The 20881-nt window shown below is 41.3% G+C and overlaps 1 protein-coding gene across 1 annotated transcript in view; it reads right to left on the bottom strand.

Moving 5' to 3' along the window:
- LOC119886749 (dedicator of cytokinesis protein 3-like) overlaps nt 1-20881 on the bottom strand; it is a 214445-nt gene that overhangs the window by 13029 nt on the left and 180535 nt on the right. Inside the window, exons 15-44 of the mRNA XM_038697686.1 lie at nt 20611-20735; nt 19228-19390; nt 18418-18524; nt 17745-17916; nt 17303-17400; nt 16418-16501; nt 15877-15977; nt 14803-14884; nt 13330-13500; nt 10869-11061; nt 10305-10432; nt 9047-9193; nt 7749-7847; nt 7468-7562; nt 7266-7341; nt 6153-6253; nt 5283-5341; nt 4823-4971; nt 4646-4731; nt 4460-4486; nt 3824-3919; nt 3338-3398; nt 3075-3168; nt 2821-2969; nt 2210-2296; nt 1772-1876; nt 1372-1513; nt 1049-1215; nt 325-411; nt 27-206 (exon numbers count right to left, since the gene is read on the bottom strand). Coding sequence (XP_038553614.1) covers nt 27-206; nt 325-411; nt 1049-1215; nt 1372-1513; nt 1772-1876; nt 2210-2296; nt 2821-2969; nt 3075-3168; nt 3338-3398; nt 3824-3919; nt 4460-4486; nt 4646-4731; nt 4823-4971; nt 5283-5341; nt 6153-6253; nt 7266-7341; nt 7468-7562; nt 7749-7847; nt 9047-9193; nt 10305-10432; nt 10869-11061; nt 13330-13500; nt 14803-14884; nt 15877-15977; nt 16418-16501; nt 17303-17400; nt 17745-17916; nt 18418-18524; nt 19228-19390; nt 20611-20735 — 3431 coding nt within the window. The remainder of the gene's footprint in view (nt 1-26; nt 207-324; nt 412-1048; nt 1216-1371; nt 1514-1771; nt 1877-2209; nt 2297-2820; nt 2970-3074; nt 3169-3337; nt 3399-3823; nt 3920-4459; nt 4487-4645; nt 4732-4822; nt 4972-5282; nt 5342-6152; nt 6254-7265; nt 7342-7467; nt 7563-7748; nt 7848-9046; nt 9194-10304; nt 10433-10868; nt 11062-13329; nt 13501-14802; nt 14885-15876; nt 15978-16417; nt 16502-17302; nt 17401-17744; nt 17917-18417; nt 18525-19227; nt 19391-20610; nt 20736-20881) is intronic.

The raw sequence follows: 20881 nt of genomic DNA, 5'->3' as shown, positions 1-20881 counted from the left end.
ACATTATTTCTAACTTTCTCTCCGACCTCTTGGTATCTGGCGATGCCTCCGTTAACGGCGGCGTCGATGACTCCGTTCAGAGTCATGCTGAGCAGGTTGATGTTGCCGTGCAGCTGCTTGTGTTGGTACTGGCTGATCAGAGTCCGCAGCTCCTGGTTCTTATTCTCCACCACAGAGATGGCGTTTTCTAACGGACTCACCTCCACCTGAGTGAGAGACGAGGGAGTCAGAGTGAGAGTCGTCCAGCACAGCAAATTTAAAGACTTTTATAAACTGGTGGAGTAAGTATGAAAATATATCTGTCTATCTATCTCATTCACTCACCAGCTCTCTCTTGTCCACCTCAAACCAGCGTGAGATGCCAGGCAGAGGGTGGGTGAGGATCAGGGTCGTCCTCTCAATCCAAAGACTCTGAAACACATGACACAACAAGCAGTGAGAGAAACTGATCCCACGAGGTGAACGCCTGAAACCTCACTCATTAAACTACACCAATATCATTATCGTTAAATATAACCATTGCAAATTACACTGTAATCTACTGTACAAGTCAGATTTGTTTCATGACAGTTTGGACTTCTGGAGTCTCACTGGGTTTTATTAAAGCTTCTAATCACCTTCGATGCAAAGTGAATTAAAGTAATGAGCTGACAGAATATGAAAACACTATAATGGCTTGAAGAGGAATGCTTTAAAACAATTCGTTAATGAAACAGACAGATTACGGTTTAATTGTGATGGGACTGCTCCACTGTGTTTAACTACTATATTTAGTTTCTAAATAAATAAATTGATTTTTTTATTTTTCATTTTGACAACCCAGTCAGTGAGTATTTGCACAAGTTACCATCCACACATACATTTTTTTGTAAAGTTTCTCTTATATTAGAGTCTCTTATATTAGAGTCTATCTTTTAGTTAATAGATGTCTAATTATAGAAACGACGTGCAGACTGCATTTCAAAAACAAACAGAACAGACAAAGAGAAAGAAATCTTAACACCAGTAGAAGCTGCAACCAAACCAGAGGAAGAGCGTTTGAACTCACCTTGAACTCGTTGTCTCGGTCTTTGGGTCCTTTGTGGAAGGGTCGGTCGTATCGGAAACGGCGAACGTTGTTGACGCGGTAGAAGCTCTTGATGCGATCGGGGACTCTGTCCATCTGGAGGACGGTGACGCTGTCCGGTACCGGCGTCACTGCGTAGATCTGGAGGTCTGAGCCGAGGAGGAGGGAGGTCAAAGAAATGACTGCAAATGGAATCGGACGGTTTTTAGTTTCTCATTCTGCTCCTTATGAACACGTGAGCGGTGTATTACTGTTCAAATCAATCAATCAGACAAACAGGTGCTTTCTCTTTTGCTGAAGGATACACTGTGCGTCACACTGCAGGATGGCCTCATCTGGCTGATTGGGGTGCTGCATCGCAATGGCCTGTGGGAATTCTCCCAGCATCCTTTGCTGGAAGGCCTCAAGCCTTTCATAGTCATGGCCGCGACAGACAAACTCTTTGTTCTGGTGTGAATAAATCCAAACGAAACAGAGCAAAGTAAGTATAAAAGGCATGTTATTAGTCAGAGGGTTTATGGGAAAATAAAGTAGTAATACGTTTACTAATAAGTTTAATTAAAAGAAACATGTTTACTTCCAGAACCGAATGTTTAACTCTAGTATAAAGTATAAATACTCTAGAAAATGTTTCATACAGTACACTAAGCATTTAAAAGAAGTTAATAATGTACAACTCATCTAAATGATAAATGTTTAACTCACTCTGAGGAAGAAGGGGAACTTCCTGCCGTAGAACCCGACCCTGAAGAACTCCGGCTCCAGACGCTGCTGCTCCATAATGTTGTCATAATACGCTGCCTCCATTTTCTACACACACAAAGGAAAGATGATGAGGAGGATGGAGTCATACTTAAGTCAAAACTTAAACATAAATTGCTGTTTATATTTCTTTTTCTGTTAGAATCTATAAAAGCAGATTTACACTCTACTGTTATATTTTTAGATCATTATGTATGTGAGTGCATATCAGTTATTCAGGGCTCAGACTGAGGCAGTTGATATATTTTTACACAAGTGGCATATGAATGGTGTCTTATAGTCTAACAGAAATAGGAGAGCTGTTGTGTTTTGTCGGTGTTTGTGTTCTCTGAGTCACCGACACAACAGAGACCAGAGTGTGCGATGCGTCCTGCAGCTCACCCGTATCCAGCTGAGACTCTGGTAGTCATACAGAGATTCATACTGGAAGGCCAGCTCCCTGCACAGAGGAATACCAAACTCCCAGCACTGGAGAAAGAGACAGAGAGAGTTACATGTTGCTTTCTTATGCAAAAACAGTGCTCACAGTGTTTAATACACACTATTTTTGTTTTTAATATTTTTATTTTATTTTTTAAAAACACACAAACATACACTTTTACTGTTCTTTTGTACATTCATGCCAATAAAGCTGAATTAAATTGAAATTAAAATGAAATTGAATTGAGAGAGAGAGAGGTATAAATATGTACATACATAAATAACTTCTACATATTACAGATCTATAGCACATATACACACACGTTTACTGTTTTATTTATTCTATTTTATTTATTTCAAGTGCTGCATGAAATGACTTTTTTTTGTATTGTTATTTGACATTCATGCCAATAAAGCACAACTGAAGTGGGGGAGAGAATTTAACAGTTTAAATTCTACCCCCTACAGAATCTCACGAACAGGGAAATTAGCTCTAGAGACCAACGCCTAAATACTTGCATCTGTAACATTGCTGTCTGTGTGTAGCTGCTGTTGCATCATCATCTTCTCACCTTTCCCTTGTTGAAGTAGTGGATGACTTTGCGGCAGAGCCCCTCCTTGCGATGCCACTCAGTCTGAGCAGGATAATGCAGGAACTCTTTCAGAGGCCGCTCGTCCCAGTGCAGCAGCTCCCAGTATAACAGCAGCGTGAACGCAGCCTCTGTGGACAAACAGGCCAAGTACAGCCGGACAACAGTCACACATCTGTCACGCAGCGAGTAAATGTGTGTGTAAGTGCCAGCATGCCTGTCTGTTTGTGCTGTACCAGTGTAGTTCTCAGCCTGTAGATGCATATCACACAGTTTGTGGATGTAGCGGATGTACATCTCCTCCTTGTTGATCTCTGACTTGTAGAAGTTCTGAGAAGATACCAAACACACTCACACAATGCCTCTGTGGTCCACCGTGTGTCTACTAAATCTACAAAAGGGTTCGCAATTGGTCAAGTATACTAACTAACTGAACTTCTTAGTCTACTGAGGAAACCGTAGCTTTGTGAGTAAGATATTAATATGACATAAATCTTACCAGGAGGTTAACAGTGCAGCCAATCTTCTTGTTCTCTGTCTCATCTCCCTTCATGCAGTCCCTAAAGACAAGACACACCAATCTAATAAATAACTTTACAATTAAAAGTCCATGAGCTTCTGTAACTCGGTACGTTTTGTCATTTTCTCTGAAAGGCTGATACCTATTCTGAAGATTTGTGACCTAAACTGGAGTCTAATACCGTACAGGACAGTGAAGTTTTACTGCCTCTCCATTTTAAACAGCAGAATATTTGTATTAGTATTTATTAACAGCAGCATATCCCATTGACTTCTTTCCCTCGTCAAAGCCTCATGGGAGCTGTAGTAATAATTGTTTTATCTTTGTCAAAATGAGAAGTTGTCAATAACAAATAGTGTGTCTACATGTTAGGTAACTACTACTAGAAATTTAATACATCATTTAATAGAAAAGCACACATACAATATACTGTAAGTTTGTAAGGAAGACTGTCCTGTCTGTTACCGGTAGTCCAGCAGTCGTTCCATCAGCCGTGTGACCGAGGTAACGAAGGAGATCCCCGTCTCTCTCCACGTCTCCTGCTCGATTTTTTCCAACAGACTTTGAGGAAAACAGACAAAAAGGAGACGACGTCCTGAATTATATATATAACTGGTGACCAAACCATAAGTTTACTCTATGACTGAGATGAGAGAACAACCGTCATTTACGGCCTGAGCAAATGCAACAACCCGGCAACCTTTAGAGGCTGCAGCCTCCACCACATGCATAAAACTGGTTTAAAGTTGTTAGGCAGAAATCAGAGTCAACACAAGTTGGAAAGCTTAAAAATATCCTGTTAATTAAAATATGCATCATATATTTTAATTTTGCAGAATGAGTATCATTATACTGTGCAGATAGTTTTTAAGACAGAATTTCTATAGTGCATGAAGTTAAGTTTCAATTTATTTATTTAAAAGGAACAGTGCACATTAATGAACATCAATGACATAGATGTGCCAGATTTACCCAGAAAGCTATTTTTCACCTGTAGTCCCCGGTCAGAGTTTGGTTTCAGACTGCCAAAACTGGCTGCTAGCCAGTAAATGATTATTAGAAGGCAAATATCAGCTGCCATATGTGTAAGTGATGTCATACCTGGGGTAGGGCCCAAACAGCTGGGTTCTAGTCCAGCAGCACAGAGCAAAGCAAACACAGCAGTGTTAGAGCAGAAAAACTCAGAGTTAATTCTGTTACCAGAGAGAGAGAGAGAGGCGGGAAGGAAGGATTCACACTGGGGTTAAAAACAGACAGATGGGAGAAAGACTTAAATATGTTACTCACAGCAAACCGAAGAGTTCTCTGTAGTTCTCATCACCTTTACCCTCAGAAACCAAACTGTCCAGTTTGTCAATCAGCTCAGCCTCCACCTGCGAACAAAAACACGCACAAAATAATTAAATTATTCCTCTGTAGTCTTTTAAAACTGTTGTCTACAGCTGTAATAATGTTAAACTGTACCTGTTTGAAGTTTCCGTTCTTGCGCTGCTCCCAGTCCATCATGTCGTGGAAGATGGGGATCATGATGTTTCGTACCTCCACCTGAGGAACCAGCGTCACTCCCAGGAACGGGCCGATCATACCGGGGATGAAGTGGATCTTATTCTCACCTACAACCAGCATCGATCAGGGCAGTAAATAAATGAGTCTGAGTGCAAGTTAACAATATGAGGAGACGGATGGATTTTATGATCTGGAGTATAAGGAGGGGAATTTATTTAGTTTACACTACGTTACTTTGCAGGCTTTGGAGTGGAAAACATTTGCACTTACTGAATTAGCATGTCTCTAAAGTGAACTAAACTCTTTGGAAAGGTGTTCTTGTTTTTCTTTATTGGGTTTTTATTGGGTGCGTTGGTACCGCCTACTGGACTGGAGTGTGGAGCAGTATACATTTGAAAAGGTGCAGAGAAAATCTTACCAAGGTTCTGCCACATACTGAACAGTTCGTAGGTCATCATCACTCTCATGTCACCGTACCTGCAGGCGGACAGAAAGTAATAATACTGATGCTCATTGGATCTCAGTGTAGTGTTTCACTGTAAGAAGACAAGGGAGCCTTTGGATGAAAGGGGTTAATACTGTTTCCTTTCATGATATAGAAAATCTAATCTGCGAGTTTCTTTAAATATTACTGATGTTTAAGTGACTGATATGTAGATCACTAGTCTAAAACAAAATGTCACAGACAATTACAGACACTCAATAGTACCGAGCAGCAATTTGAGATTTCAGACACTTTTCAGTGTCAGACAGCTATAAAATGCAGCGTGTCGCAAGTTTAATGTCTTTTTCCTCCTCTGCATGATTTCTTTCCTACATCAGTCTCACAAGAGCATCTGCTCACATGAAACTCTGCTATACGTCTCAATCCAGGCTGTCATTTTCCTAATTTCAACCCTTGAGATGTGGAACTTTGACAGAAGCTGGAGGAACTCTTAGTGCCCGAGGACGTTTATTGAGTTTGGTGTCTGGGGCTCCCTCGTTCCTGGGACTGTCTGGTGGCAAAGGCCTAACAGAGAGGGAAATGAGCTTTCCTGGAGTAAAGAAGTGTTCCTGCAGGATTTATAAAGTAGGTCGCCAAGTTTGTAGAGCTGCTTCACTTCAAAGAGGAAAAATGGGCTCTTTCAAACTTCTGACTCTCAGCATTTTAGCTGCAGATGAGACACGCGACAGTTATGGTAATGATGCTCGCAGCCAGGTCGCAGCCAGGTCGCAGCCAGGTCTGTACGAGTGTGTGCTGCCACATATGTTTACATAAAATAACATCGGTGTGTTTGTGGGTTCTTACTTGTCTAGGACCTTCTTCTTCTTAGCAGGACTCAGGCTTTCCAGCTGTAAACTGGGCTGGTTGATGTACAGCACCGCCAGACTGAAGTACGAGTTCCACACCTGCTCACACACAAACTGACATTACAGCACATCCATACGTAATAATCAAGGGCATCGCTTTGCGTTGACAAGTGGTGGGGACTTGAGGGCTCAGATTAGGGGTGAGATGATACATTTGGGTCATGAGATGTGACGATGCACGAGAAGACAAGAAGATTTTTTGCACTATTTAGATTAAATATTCGATGTGGAAATATATCTATATATATTCCTGCATTGAGGAGACATTTTCTGCTCCAATTTATGGTGAAAATGTCTTTTTTTATATGAGGGAAAACTACATTGCTTTGCATGTTTTAACACTTTTAACAAATGCTTTCCAAAAGTGAAAATCAGCCATTTCAAAATGTGGTAGGAACATGTTCCCCAGCGTCCCCAGTGTAAATGACACCTATGGTAATAATATGTGTTTACTTTCTGTACACACTGAGCTCTGCACACAGTTTACCCTACTCAGTTTTTGAGTGTAAAAAATAAACAGAACACTAGAGCTCCATTGATTCATGATGAGTCACTGTTTTCTTTCTCCTGACGGCAAAAAAAGGCCTTGAGGCCCCTCAGATTGAATTTTTTTCCCACTCTTATGCACTTAGCCGCTCCACTTATTGAGGAAGTAAACTATTCCTGCTCCTCCTGTTGCTGTGGCTTCACCAGCAGCCTGCAGCCTTTTTCTGACTGCACTTCAAACGGTTTTCATTCTCACTAAATCAGCTGCTGTTAGTTCAAAGTTATCTGGTTCTATGAGAGAATATACTTTAAGTTTTTTGGCATTGAAAGTTAATATAGAGGAAATGTCCAACAACACATTCATGGTGAAAGTGAATCATGTCGAAACAACATTAGTAGATTACATAAGAGCCACTTTCTGTCAGAAGTGAAGAGATGAAAACAGAAAATGTGCTCAGTGAACAGAGAAACCTCAGACACGGCTGGCAGTTTGACTCAGAGTAACCATAATAACTCCCAGGCATTGTTTGTGGTTTGTGTGCATCTACGAATGTGTGTCACACACCTTAAAATCAAAGTCGGCTTCTGTGAAGTTCTTGTGCAGAGCAGGAGACAAGTACTGAGCTGTGGTCAGGATGATGCTGCAGAACGGGGAACACACACACACACAGTTGTTGGCAGTTAAAGTTATGTGTTCAGTCCAGCTTGAGTATTTGACGCATGAAAACACAGTCAGATGTGCGTCCAATTTGTCTGGGACGTCTTACTTGCTGGTGAGGAGCCTCATGACGTTCCAGTCGCGAGGGAAAATACTGAGCTTCATCAGATTTCTGAACACACACAAAATCTTCAACAAGAACTCCTGAAGAGAGAAAAGGAAAGAGGCGTTTGAGAGTATTTGAATTTTGCCATGAATTGAGTTCCTTTCACCTACAGTATCAGTAGACCTCATTTACATCACCAGACACAAAGGCAGGAGTTGACCTCCGCCTGATGACTGCAAAGTGTTTTCATTAGAAGCTGCACTCAGGACATCAGTTTCCCGTACCTTGAGCTCCTCTTTGCTCTGAAAGTTTTCCATCAGGTGTTGGAAGTGGATGTCCGTCATCTGGCGGAGGAGGGACAGGAGGCAGGACACATACTCTCCCTGCCAATAGGAAACCGGGGATAGACATGTGAGCCAATCACATGGAAGCAGCAAATGATCAATCAGCAATCAGGGACGGGGGACAGCAGAATAAAGCTCTTTCCCAAAACAATCCCTACCGAATGTTCTTTTTTAATTGATGCACGTTTATGAGTTTAAAAGACCTATCAAATATATTTAGGAAAACAGTTTCTTGAATTTGACTTTACGGCACATTCTGTGGTTTTAAACCCACCACAAGTCAGCGGAAGGAGGATGTAGCTATAGATTTATGTGCATAACTAAAATAATGTTTACAAAGTTGCAAAATGGAACTAAAATTTACAATCTTTGCTTCGTTTTCTGGCACTCGTGTTTCAACGTAGTGGTAGTGAAGAAAGCAAAATCAACACAAGTGAACTGTTGTTAATACAGCTTTTTAATAAGGCAAACGGCTCAGTGCGAATGGAGGTGTGGTGGATCGGGCAGATTGAGCCATCGATGAAAGTAGTTTGGATATAAATGTAGAATGACAAATTTGGATATAAAACCACTGATTACACCGAGAGAACAAACTAAACCTGACTCAAATCATACAAGTAGTATAACACACATTTACATTACACCTCTACAATTGAACTCAGATACATGCCGTTCTTTTCCAATATACAGTAAACATAACAAGGACACGATGCAAGGAGGAGCAAAACGAGAACTTTAAAGCAGTGCAAGCATGAAAAGAGAAGAGGAGGAGGACGAGGAGAAGGAAGAGGATGAAGACTGAGTGGTGTTTAATGAGAGCGCTAACAAAAAGATGTGAGGAGGACAGATGGGTCAGTGACAGGACGGATGAATGGGTGAATTAGGGGAGGGCAACATGGACAAAATGAATATTACGATGATTATCACATCATTACCTTCACAAGAAAACTATTTTTACTATTTTTTTATTTTTATTTTTAAATCACACTTTATTGATCCCAATGAGTCAAATTGCTTTCATGTTTTGTCTCACTTTGTGACAGATTTTGAAAGAAATGTACTTCCTATTTAGCTGAGAATGAGGTTTTTGTAGCATTTAAATAATATAAAGAGACATTTAGCAATAATAATAAAATATTGCCCAGCCCTGGGACGGATAGAGAGGCAGGTAGCTACAGGGTGGATGAGGGTGGTGGATGGGAGGTGAAGTTGAAGTAGTCGTATTGTTAGTTACTAACAGTGATCTCCGCGGTGCACTGCGGACAGCGTTGACCCCTTACCGCCTCCTGCGACTGGCTCTTGCTCATGATTGACAGCAGGGTCTGGAGGAGGACGTCCAGTAGGGACTCTACCATCATCTCCACCTCCTCCTGCACAGACGTGTCCTGGAGAAGAGAAAAAGGGGAGTAATGGTATGGAAAGAAATGGTGAGACGGTGGACGGGGCGGAGAGCAAACAAGAAGAAAAGAAGTCAACAGGGAGCTCCAGTCAAACGCCTCCTCATTTATATTTCACAGTTGTGAGCATTCACAAACATAAGACACACTGGGGAAAAACTAACTCCCTGCTTTTGAATGTCACTTCAGTGCTATTTGATGCTACCAAGTTATGACACAATGATAAATTTGAACCTTTTTAATATCACAGGAAATAATAAAGGCATCTGCTTCTAAGGACATTGTCTGTTTTTTGCTCCGTAAAATCTGTCACTTTATTCTAAAGCCGGACGTCTCAGCATTAACTGGACAAAGGTCAAGAGGATTCTGAGCTCTTCCATCGAGATCTCCACTTGCACAAAACAGGATGGTTGCCATGACATGCTCTGCAGAGGAACAACCCATCTGACCAGGTTTAGCCAAAATCAGGAATAACAAGAACCTTTGATGTTATGAACATTACACTTTTTATTGGTGATCATTGGCCTCTTTTCTGGGATTAATTTACTGATTAATGAAGTATATGAATCCATTGCAGCTTCACAGCCAACTGAGTAAAATACTATTTCTATATCCTGTTTATCTGTGTGTTTGTCAAGTTCATTGTAGTTTAGCATTTTTCATTAGTTTTTATTACTTCATTTTGACCTTTTGTTTTCATTTTAATTAGTTTTTAAAGTGGGTTTTACTAGTTTTGTTTTTACCTTAATTTAATTTGTGAAAATGTTTAATTTTAGTTAAGTTTTTATTAGTTTTAGTCTTGTTTTTTTGTTATATGCTGCCGCTTTCTCCCTGCTTTCGCCGGCATGATGCCAGACGAGGGATGTGAACAAAAACCTTTAAGCAAGATAGATTTCATATCCACCCAAAATACTTTGTAAGCCCAATGAAATAAATCGACAAAGTCTAAAACCAAAGAGAGGCAATGCAGTTTCAGTTAGCCATGGCTTTTATGTAAAGTCTCATTATTGTTTTTGTTAATTGTTTTAGTTAAAGAAAATGTTTTTTTCCCCTTCGTTAGTATTCGTTAGTTTTTGGTTTTCGTGTGTGTGTTTGTTACCAGTGAGCTGGTCTTGATAATAGAGAATATAGAGCTGAGTATCCCAGAACAGATGAGCAGCTCTTTCTGCTGCCTCAGATGGAGATGGATGTGATGCAGGACCACAGGAAGCAGGATCCTTCGAGACTCTGAGGGCGCACACGCACACACACGCACACACACGCACACATTAATTTGGCCTATGGTTTTGATGCTGGCGGCAGAACATGGACTATGTGGCTGAAAAGGTTGAAACTGGTTAGCCCGAGAAAAAAAAACAGAAAGGCAAAACATGGTGGAAACAAAACTAACGTGATACAGGTTTAACTTGTTTTTTAATGAGTTACCCGTCTTGAGCATCTGTAGCCGATCATATTTTGATGTTTATTTAAAGAACACATTGGTAGAGGATGTGTTAAGTAGATCAATACCTAAATCATTCGTGTAGATGAGGCAAAGATTCACCAAATACTTTACATTGTTTTAAAATAAAACTATGTGCCAAGATATGTACGACTCTTTCATTTCAGTGTGAAGTTTTTAAAAACATTAAGATGTGTTATGTGTTTTAGGTAAAACCTTTACCTGGGAAAGAGAAGAGCCTGCTGTCCACTGTCCGGGCTATGGACTGCAGCTTGACCACGTCCATGGACTGTCCTATGTGCACCGTGGACGGCATGCTGCCCAGAGTGCCGCGCACAAACTCTGCCACTTCCTGCACCGTGAACATCTGCAGCAGCTCATCAAAGATCGCTGGGAACGAGTTCAACAGAGCGGCCTGAGGAAGACGAGGGAGAGAGGAGGGTGAGAGAGCGGCGAGGTGAGAGGAGGGTAGAAGTGGAAGTTGGGAAAAAGGAAGTTAAAGAGAGTGGGCTGGGTTTCAAGGTTAATAAGGTTAGCTTCTGTGTTTGTAGTGGAGAGGAATGTGACCATGACTTCATTCTGCAATGCAACAGAGAGCAGAGGTGAGTCACAGTGCGCACAGTGAAAAGCTGAATTCCAAAATCCCCATTGAGTAAAGCTTTTCCTCACACATACAGTAGGTGTGACCACACAGCAACATTATGAGTAACAGTGTGTTCAGCAGTTTTACTATGCAGCCTCTATTTTGTCATCCAATTTTTCTGTTATGTTCTGTTGAATAATGCATTTTGCAAAACAGCTGTTCACCATGTGAGACATTTGAGAGACACACACGAGAGCGAACAAGGAAAAACTCAAGTGATTAAAAAAAAAAAAAACACAGCAAGAAAAAGGAGAAAAGAAGAAAAATCCCAGAAATTGGCAGGAAGAAGTGAGAGATATTAATCCATAACTGATCCAACACATTTACAAACTCACAGCACAGCAACACATCTGATCAGACGGGAGGACGTCCAGCAGTCATTGGCAGAGCACATGAAGGAGGGTGCAGCAGTTAAGAGTCTGGGATTTTAGTGCTTGGACTAAATGTTTTCTGTTCACAGTAGGTTGGACTCAGGGTTGCGCATCATGTGATTCGGCAGAAGCATGATGGTTATAACTGAACACTCCCTGAAAGCGTCTTTCAAGGGTAAAGTGTATTTTCTTGCATGTTAGGCGCTTGAGCTGAACAGCACAGTTTTTATCTTCACCACAGAAATCGATGCAGATCAGTTTTCAACACAAACGTACAAATATCACGTTTCAGCTACAGCGCTACCGCGTCTGGCACCTCTGCAGCCTTTTCAGATCTAACCTGCCCTGACCTGACTCTCGGGTGAAACTCTCTGGATCTCTTGCTCGCCTGACTTTCAGGTGACAATACCAGCATCAAGGATTAGAGTAGGACTGAAACAACAATTATCAGATTATCAAATATTCTGCTTATTATTGTCTTGATAAATAGATGAATGACTTTGTCTATAAAATGTTGGAGAAAAGTAAAAATACTCATTGTTATTCCCTAAAGCCAGATTCATTTTTACCGTGACACAATCTTTGCTTGAAAAATGACTTTAAATATTAATCTATTATCAAAATAATTGCTCTTTATTTCTGTGGGTTATTGGGAAATCGCAGCACCAGGTCTTAGTAGCTCGCTGCCTCACAATAAGAGAGAAAGAAGCTGTTTATTCTTCACATGTGAATGAGCAGCCACTGTTTAGTTTGATGAGGGTTTATGAGCTCAGACGTGTGACTTTGACTGTAACCGGGTACAAGGTTCATGGTTTTGGGTGTGGTAACAGTTACATGATGATTTGCATTGGGGTTTGTAGAAGAACGGAGGTGTGACTAAGCAGTCAGTGCGGGAATGTGTGCTTGCGGGTGTGAAAGCAGTCAGGTTGCGGGTGTGCACAGGACTTCTGCGTGAGGTTAGGCTCACAGATGAATTAGGACTCTCGGCTTCACACAAGGAACGGGTTGTTGTGGTTTTTATCTGGATGTCTACTTACTGACAGTGGAGACGGCCGCAGAGCGTTGGAGCTCCAGGCCTGAGTGCAGGTGGCTTGCCCGCTGCCAGGAACCTGTCCTGGGGCAGGAGGGGGCTGGGCTAGGCCCGGGGCAGGGGCTAGTGCTAAGGAAGCGGTAGGCCCAACGCCGGGGCCTGGGGCTTGAGTTGGGCCTGGACAAGGCTGTGAGCCCTGTGGTGTCTGCGTGTGGAGGGAAGAGGGCCAGGAGGAATAATAGGGACCCAAAGGATGGAGCAAAGAATTGTGGGAGATTGAAAGAGGTGAGGGGAGGAAGAAGGAAAGGTCCGAGGTAGAAGTAGAAAGAGGTGCGAAGAGGAGATAAGAGTCAGATTAAAGCAACTAAAAGGAGATGCAAGACAAACTAAGGAAGAAACATCTAAACTATAAGCAAATATAATGAAATTGTGGGATTAGCTGTTATAAAAGCAAATGAGCCTAAACTACAAAGACATAATAAGCTGCAGTGACATTTCAGCTGTAAAAAAAAGAAGATTGTCAAAAATCAAAAATGTATGCTTCTTTAAAAAAAACAAAAAACAGAAGAGTTAAAGAAAATACGTAAAAACAAGATTCTGTATAATCCTTGTTGTTTGTTTGAGTGTGCGTTTCCTCACCTGTGTGAAGATGAGGGTCTCTGAGTTGCGGCTGTCCAGGCTGAGGACGAAGCGGATCGACTGAAAGAGTTCCTGGATGCTGGTGCGGAACTGCTCCTCCTCCATCCCGCAGGTGGCGCGAGAGTAAAGGATCCGAGACTGGACGATAAACTTGAACAGGTACTCGAGGGCCTGAGGGCGGACGTTTGTTTGTGTTTGTGAGACGGAGAGAGAAAGAAACAAGGAGAGAGAAGCAGCAGCCAGAAGCACAGGGGGGGGGAAATGGAGAAGGAAGAATATAACACACAGCATCAATATTTTATTTTCATTTAAACATCACCAACTTGAGTATTTTATAATTTAGCTTATTCACACTTTAATCATTTCATTCCAGGAAAAATTCAAAAGTGTTACTAAAAAATTCCCAGTGTTTGTTAATCAAATTTTTTCAAACAGAAAGTAGACGGCTATTTAATTTTCTAAAGAGACTCTTCATTTAATCATGTTGTTTTAACTTACTCATGACTCTCTGTAACAGATTAGATATACAGTATAATATGAGTTTAAATAATTTACTGTGATTAAATTAAATATACAAACAGATTTTAGGATTTCTTTGGCGATAAAAAAAAGTCCTTTGAAGCTGATTAGTAAGTTATCTGAAAACCACCTGAATATGTCGATATATTTTAGATTGTTTAGTGTTTCACGGTTTAACCAGAACAGAAAAACAAATTTACTTTAAAGGGTGAGTGCATAGTTTGTGCTGAAGGAAACAGACAGATAGAGACTCAAACTCAGTGGATATATAAAAGATGAATAAAAACTGAGATCTGAACCCACAGCTGCAGCATGTGTCAAAACTCTGCTCAATAATTCACACCGTCCACTTTAACATGACAGTGTGACCTATTTGAGACGAATGTTGGAGTGTGATGAATATTTTAACGCGCTGAGCAGCGTTTGTCTGCTAAATGTGGTTCGTTCTGTGCATCTGTTTCTGAGCTCTGCCTACAATACTGATGTAATGGTGAACATATGATGTCGGAAGAGTGAGCGAAGGGCATTCATTGGGAAGAATTAGAAAGGTGTAAAAAAAAAAAAAAAGAAATAAAAGGTTGATACACACATAAAAACAATGTGCACATAAATAATTGAAGAGCAGCAGAGTGACCATTGGAATAAGAATTAAAATCTCTTGTTCAGTGTTTTGTTCAGCAAATGAAGGTCAGATTGTTGCTGTTCAATAATTATAGATTCAACAAACGTCGCCTTCTGTTTTACTAAATGAACAACAACAACAAAGCAAAGTTGGACGCTTCATATTTGTAAAAAGTGAATTGGATAAAATGCGTAATGCAAATATAAAAATGGCTGTAATGGTCACTAGTTATGAGACAGTTATGAATGGAGACCAAGTACAGAGAGTATGTTTTACTATAATGCGCTAAGCTCGTTTGTGGCGAGCACACAGCGTCAGTCAGTGGTTCTTACCCTCATTGCTTCCTGTATGTGGTCCTGTCTGACCACCTCTGCAGAGCGGTCCATGTACCACTTCAGACAGCGGATCAGCTCTCTAAAACACAACAGACGGTAAACAGTGTTAAATTATGACATCTGAGCCGCACAGCGTGGTTTTCCTTTTCCAGAAGAAACAGGGAAAGAAATTCAGGACGAGGATTAAGGTGCAGTTTTGTTTATTTGGTCCGGACCAAGTGGAAAAAAAAATGATACGCTGTTCATTTTGGTTCTGGTCAGGTTCCTGTTCACGCTTCAGTTTTACAAACGAACCAAGAGGAGTAACCATGACGTTTTACAGACTGACACGTAACTTGTTGATTGGACAGCTTTGTCATCCTGCTTCATCAAAATCCTGTGGTTGGTTCGTTTGCTTTCACATCACATGCGTACCGACACCACCTCTTCAACGAGGCCTCGGTACGCTTGTTTGGTCCGCATTGGTCTGCATTCACACCTGCCCAAACGAACCGAACCAAGGGGGGAAACAAACTCTAGTGCGATTCAACCCAACTAAACAAGGCAGGTGTGAAAGCACCCTTAGACTTCAAAATAACAGCCAAGACCTGTGATACTGAGACCAACTCTGTTAACAATGCACTGACTGGTGTTTTTAGAAGGGGCTGGATTCAGTATAGATGAGCACTCAAATTGAAGTGATCATACATTCAGACTTTACAAACTATAAATGACACATTTCAATTTCTCGTACATATTATTGTAGGAGAAAATTCAAACCGTGTTAACGCTTAAATGAAAAATTTTCTCCAATTCTGAATTTTTACAATAATGTAGTTATTTATGTGCATGTAAATGTACTTTAGAGAATAAAAGGCAACACTTCAAAAAGAAAAAAAAAAAACACATCAGCGGTGTGAAAATCAAATTGAGGGGCAGCACATTCCATTTTGAGAAGAATAGTATCATGCAGTGTGCGCACACAGATCTGCATACCTTTGAAAGAGAGTGCATTTGAGCCTAGTTTGTCGGTGCAATGACTGGTGAATCAGCCTGTGAGGTTACACTCAGGGTATCAGTCAAAATACTCACTTGTAAGCCAACGCGCCAGCAAAGTGCTTCTGGATATATGTGTCCATCACCGGCCGAAAGTGGTAATATTTACTGTCCCTGAGCAGGTTTATGATGAACACCTGAGAGACAGAGAGAGAAATATTACAGTTATAATAAATGAATCTGACACTTTAATGTATATAAAAGGTATCTGAAAAGATTGTATGTCCGTGCCAACATGTCACTTAAATGTAAACTACATGAACATTGAACTTCATATTGTCACTTTGCATTTAGAGTGACTGAATGTGTTGTTTACAGGTGAAAGGTCCAATAAGAGGCGATCCAACATGTGAATAACAAATCTGCAACTCAAACGTTGCTGCAGCTGCACGCAAGACCAATTTCAGAAACCAAATCAGTCAGTCTGTCTGACTGCTTCACAGATAACCGGACATGAAATTGACTGACCGTGCTTTAGCTGGCTCTCTGTAGTCTTAATTTAACTCAGACTCACTCAAACAGGACTGTGAATATTCAACTCTCTGTCTTTCCTTATGTTTTCTGTACACACACTTACCAATGACTGGAACACCAGGGGTCCATATTTGTCAGTGTTGTCATCCAAGATGGAGAATAAGGTGTCCAAAATGTCTTGTAGAAACTGACACACACACACACACACACAGTTATAAAAGAAGCTGAGGTCGACAGTTTGTTATATTTGTTTAAAATTCTATTCCATCCTGACAGCAATCAATAAATCAAATGCTCTGACACAAAAATGAGAAAATAAAATGCCTACTCCAGCTTGGGGCATGGCGTGACAAAAAATCCTGTAAGAAGGCGCCTGTTTAGACTCTGGTGCCTCACATGGCTGCTGACAGACACGTTGGATGTAACCTGTGACCTGTTGGCTGCAGGTCAGTGGATCAAACCACTAAGTCATGGCGCCTATTTAGTTTTACTGGAACTCACTGCATATCTAGTTTTAGACTGACCAACCTGTTGTCCTTGGTGTGAGAAACTGAACCTCTGCTTTCTTGCAGCATGTTTGTCTATGTACAGTTAAATGTTATTTACATCATACAGATGTTGTTTCATCATGTTATTTATTTGTTTTGCAAATAATTCCTTCTCAAAAATTATGTGGAGATTTGTTTTGGTCTAAAATACATAAAATATTTTTGCTAACCCAAACTCAGAGAAGGTCCAAGTTAAATGACAAAGGTAAAGAACAGGAAGCCTGTCAAATATAACATAATTCACATTAATGTTTTCTCTTCCAGACCAGTGTGACACTGCAGTTACCCGACTTCCCTTTCACTGGGACTATAGTGTACATTTTCTAACCATCTGGAAGGAGAGAGTGATGAGGCATGAAAGTATTCAGGTGAAGAAATCCATCTCACCCCAGGGGCAACATGCTCTATCTGTTTCAAGCTTTGGTGTAACTGAAACTCACCTTCACTATCTCCTCTCCGCTGACGTGTCGTAGCCGGCCGAGAATGTCCATGACCCGGTCCGGGTGGGCCTTCCACTTAAGGAGGGCGAGTAGGTCCACTGGAAGACAAGAGCAATGTCAACTACCAGGAAAGACACAAACTAAAATGTGGTATGACACCAGGAAAGAACCGCTCAGGCCTTGTGGGGAGCATTAACAACAACAGGGTCCAGAATCCACACGCAAAAAGGGCGGTGAATAAACACATGGAGACCCAACGAGGAATTCTAACAAACAATCACAACATACGCTTGACATGGATTGTCCTCATCACTAGGGTTTGACATGTGACTGTGTCGTGGCATCACCACAGTATATGTTCACACATTGTCCATGACTGTCCTGCATGCAGATCCACGCCAGAACAAACACTCTGAGTACTAATGTTGGATCAGCTGTGTACCGTTCTGAGTCAGCTTGGTGGAGGAGAGCTGTGTGGCGATCCAGAACGTCTCCTTGGCGCTGCGCTGGAAGATGAGGCTGGAGGGGATGCTGGGACAGCTGTTGAAGTCTTCTTTGCAGCAGGGCAGGCCAAGGTAGAGGGCGTGGTTACTGAAGGTCGTGTTCTCATCGCACTGAGGCCAAGACGAGGGAGGAGGAGGAGGAGGAGGAGGAAGACAGGGGAAAACTTTGGTTATTGTGCTGTAAGATATTTTAAAACAGGCTCTCTCTCTGTCCCAAAGGGTAACATCTGCAACTTCACAAATCTCAAATGAAAGACAAACTCAAAAGGCTGTTTAATGCACACAGTTTGGGTGTAATTGTGTAAATGTAGTGACTTTATTATGGAGGTGAAACTTGTGTAAGTAAAAGACCAACGGACGTCATTGATTTAAAAAAAGGTCGAAGTTCCATTAATGCATACAGGCAGATGTACAAATAACAGTAAAATACCACAAAGTCTACATTGAAACACAAAAATAAATATCAGGAAGAAATTTGGAACTTTACTGACACGTGAAAAAAACCCATCTACACTCTGTTTGGAGACTTTGGTGTCATGTCACGTTGTGGTAAAGGTCTGTGAGGAAGTCAGTGAACAGACAGAGAGACAGAGACAGTAAAATATGTCTGACCTTGTAAACGTAGAGTTCGTGACTCTCGTCTGAAAGAGTGGTCCCATCCTCCCTCATCAGAGGAGTGAAGGCAAAGCCAAACAGCTTCTTCTCTCCTTTGTCCTTCGCTGTAGAGGGAGAGGAAACGAGAAGGAATTGGGAAAGATGACGAGAGACAAAAACAAACTGTTTAGAGTGAGGCTAATTTTCTCCTGGCTTTACTTTAATTGCTTTAAATCAGTGTGAAATTGGGACAGGAAAGCAATTTGGAAACGAAAACAGATTATTATCTGGACTGTCATATCAGCTGTTCTGGTTGGCATTAAACTTATTCACAACTGTGAAGATAAATGAGACAATGTGGTGAACAAATGATGTAAAACCACATTAACAATATATTGTTTATGCGGATGCATTTCAAGCAGGCCTACTCTTGTCTTTGCACAGATGTCATCAGTCTGTACGTCCTGATACAATGAAGCTTAAAGTTCACTGTGCAAGAAACTTTACAGGGATTTTATACTCAACTCAAGTAAATAAGTCTTTTCCCACAATTAATGTATTAAAAATATCTCAGCTCCCATGTACAAACACCTCCACGTGTGCATACAAACTCCAAAGCTCTTTCTGTCTGTTGTTTTTGTCAAAACGTAGTGTCTACACGTACTGCTCTAATGTTTGCGCACTCTAATGTAGTCCTGTTTCCACTTTGTACTTATGTGGCACCATGATCCTGGCAAAACACTGTCTCACTTCACTGTGTATTGTGTGTATGATTGAAATGACAATGAAAGCCTACTTGAACTACTACAGTAAGAGTAAGTTACTCACTGGAGCAGTGTCTGAACTCGAAGCGTAGGTGGGAACCTCTGAAACGGTCGATAGGAATCGGTAGTTTAATCACTTCACTCCATCGGGGGCTGTTGTTATGGTAGAGCACGAAGGATCGATGCTCTGGCACGCTGGGCTCACCTGAACCCAGACAGATGCAGTCCTGCAGGGGGAGGCAGAGAGACAAACAGAGACGAGGACATTAACATGCAGCTCTGCAGAAAACCTAACTGCATGAGACAATGGATGTCTCTGACACGTGCACATGTTCATTGTGCAACGGTATTATTTAGTTGGAGGAATTTTTAGCAATGTAAAGAATAGAGGACAGCTGGGATTAGGTTATTTAAATATGAGAGAAATGGTCTACATATCTATGTTAATACAAATGCCTTTGAACGATGGACTGGCTCAGTGAAATTTTATATTAATTAATTAATTAATTATAAATTCATACAAAATGTTTGGTGCAGAAAGATTTTCTTGTGTGTTGTGTTGCACGTCTGAACAAGTAAATGCATCTGGCATTACTATTGTTTAATTCAAAGTTATTAAAGGTGGGACATGTGATTCTAATCCAACACAGGGACAGAGCCACTGAACCTTTCCAACAACAGCAGCAACAATTCCAGCAGTTCCAGCCATGATTTGTGTGTCAAGTAATGTTAAATGACTCGCCCACGGACATCGAGCTGACTTTCTAGCTCTCCGAGACATGGTGTTGTTGTCATGTTGGCTATGGTAGCAGGAGAGCTGTGAGTATCGCTGGAGCTGGGGTGCTGGCGTGCTGGCTCTGAGACCGTCTCGCCCCCTCTGCGTGTTAGCTTTGCAGCAGCAATTATTTTTCATGTGGTATTCATAAATGTGCTGACAGTAGAAGTGAACAACCCTCCTCCACGTGGCTGTGCTTATGTGCTGCTTTTAATGAAACAGTAAGATCGGGGCAAACTCCCTTAAATGGGGTGCAGAACATGATCAGCTCAATACCTAATTTGAACTTTTAATGCATCATCTAGTCTGCGTCTGTGACGGCCACATCATGTTCTGTGTACGTGTGGAAATGGTTCACTGGTGGTTGAAATTAGAACTGTCTGCGAGATGTTGTTGCCCTAAGAAGCTACTTTGGTTGCTAACTGTCACAAAATGGGAACAAGGTTATGAAATGTCCATTGGTGGAAAGCAATAGTAAACAACAGCAAAGCTAAATGTACCAGACAAGTTCCTTCTTCTAACTGATGATTCCCTGTGTTTGCTGTGAAATGTTTTGCCTCCTGAGGCTTTTCAAGAACTGACCACAAGAAAAATGACTGTGGACAAAGCAACAAAAAGCAACACAGTGAAGTGTAGTCAAGCTTTGTGCCATGAGGGGCGTAAGGCAGCTACCTTGAGGATCTCTCCGTCGGCGTAGAGCACATAGACAGTGACTTCAATGTTCTTCTGAACGCTCTTCCCTCCCCTCTCAAAGTCGCCTCGCTCCAGGGTCAAGTACAGGTCGTTACGGATGTCACCTGTGACCAGAACGGGCCCAAAGAGACAGACAGAACCTTACAGTTTGTTTCGCATTTCACCTTAGAGATGTTATGACGCCAAAATGTAAAAACAAGCCTCACAAACAGGTATTGAGAATGTTAAACTACAAAAGTCCAGATACACA

The sequence above is a fragment of the Micropterus salmoides genome, unplaced genomic scaffold (genome assembly GCF_014851395.1).
Source record: "Micropterus salmoides isolate LMB-PRFRI ecotype aquatic unplaced genomic scaffold, ASM1485139v1 Ms_hic_scaffold_4, whole genome shotgun sequence".
Taxonomy (NCBI): domain Eukaryota; kingdom Metazoa; phylum Chordata; class Actinopteri; order Centrarchiformes; family Centrarchidae; genus Micropterus; species Micropterus salmoides.
Note: the sequence above shows the minus strand (reverse complement) of the source record. Positions and strands in the feature narration are given on the sequence as shown.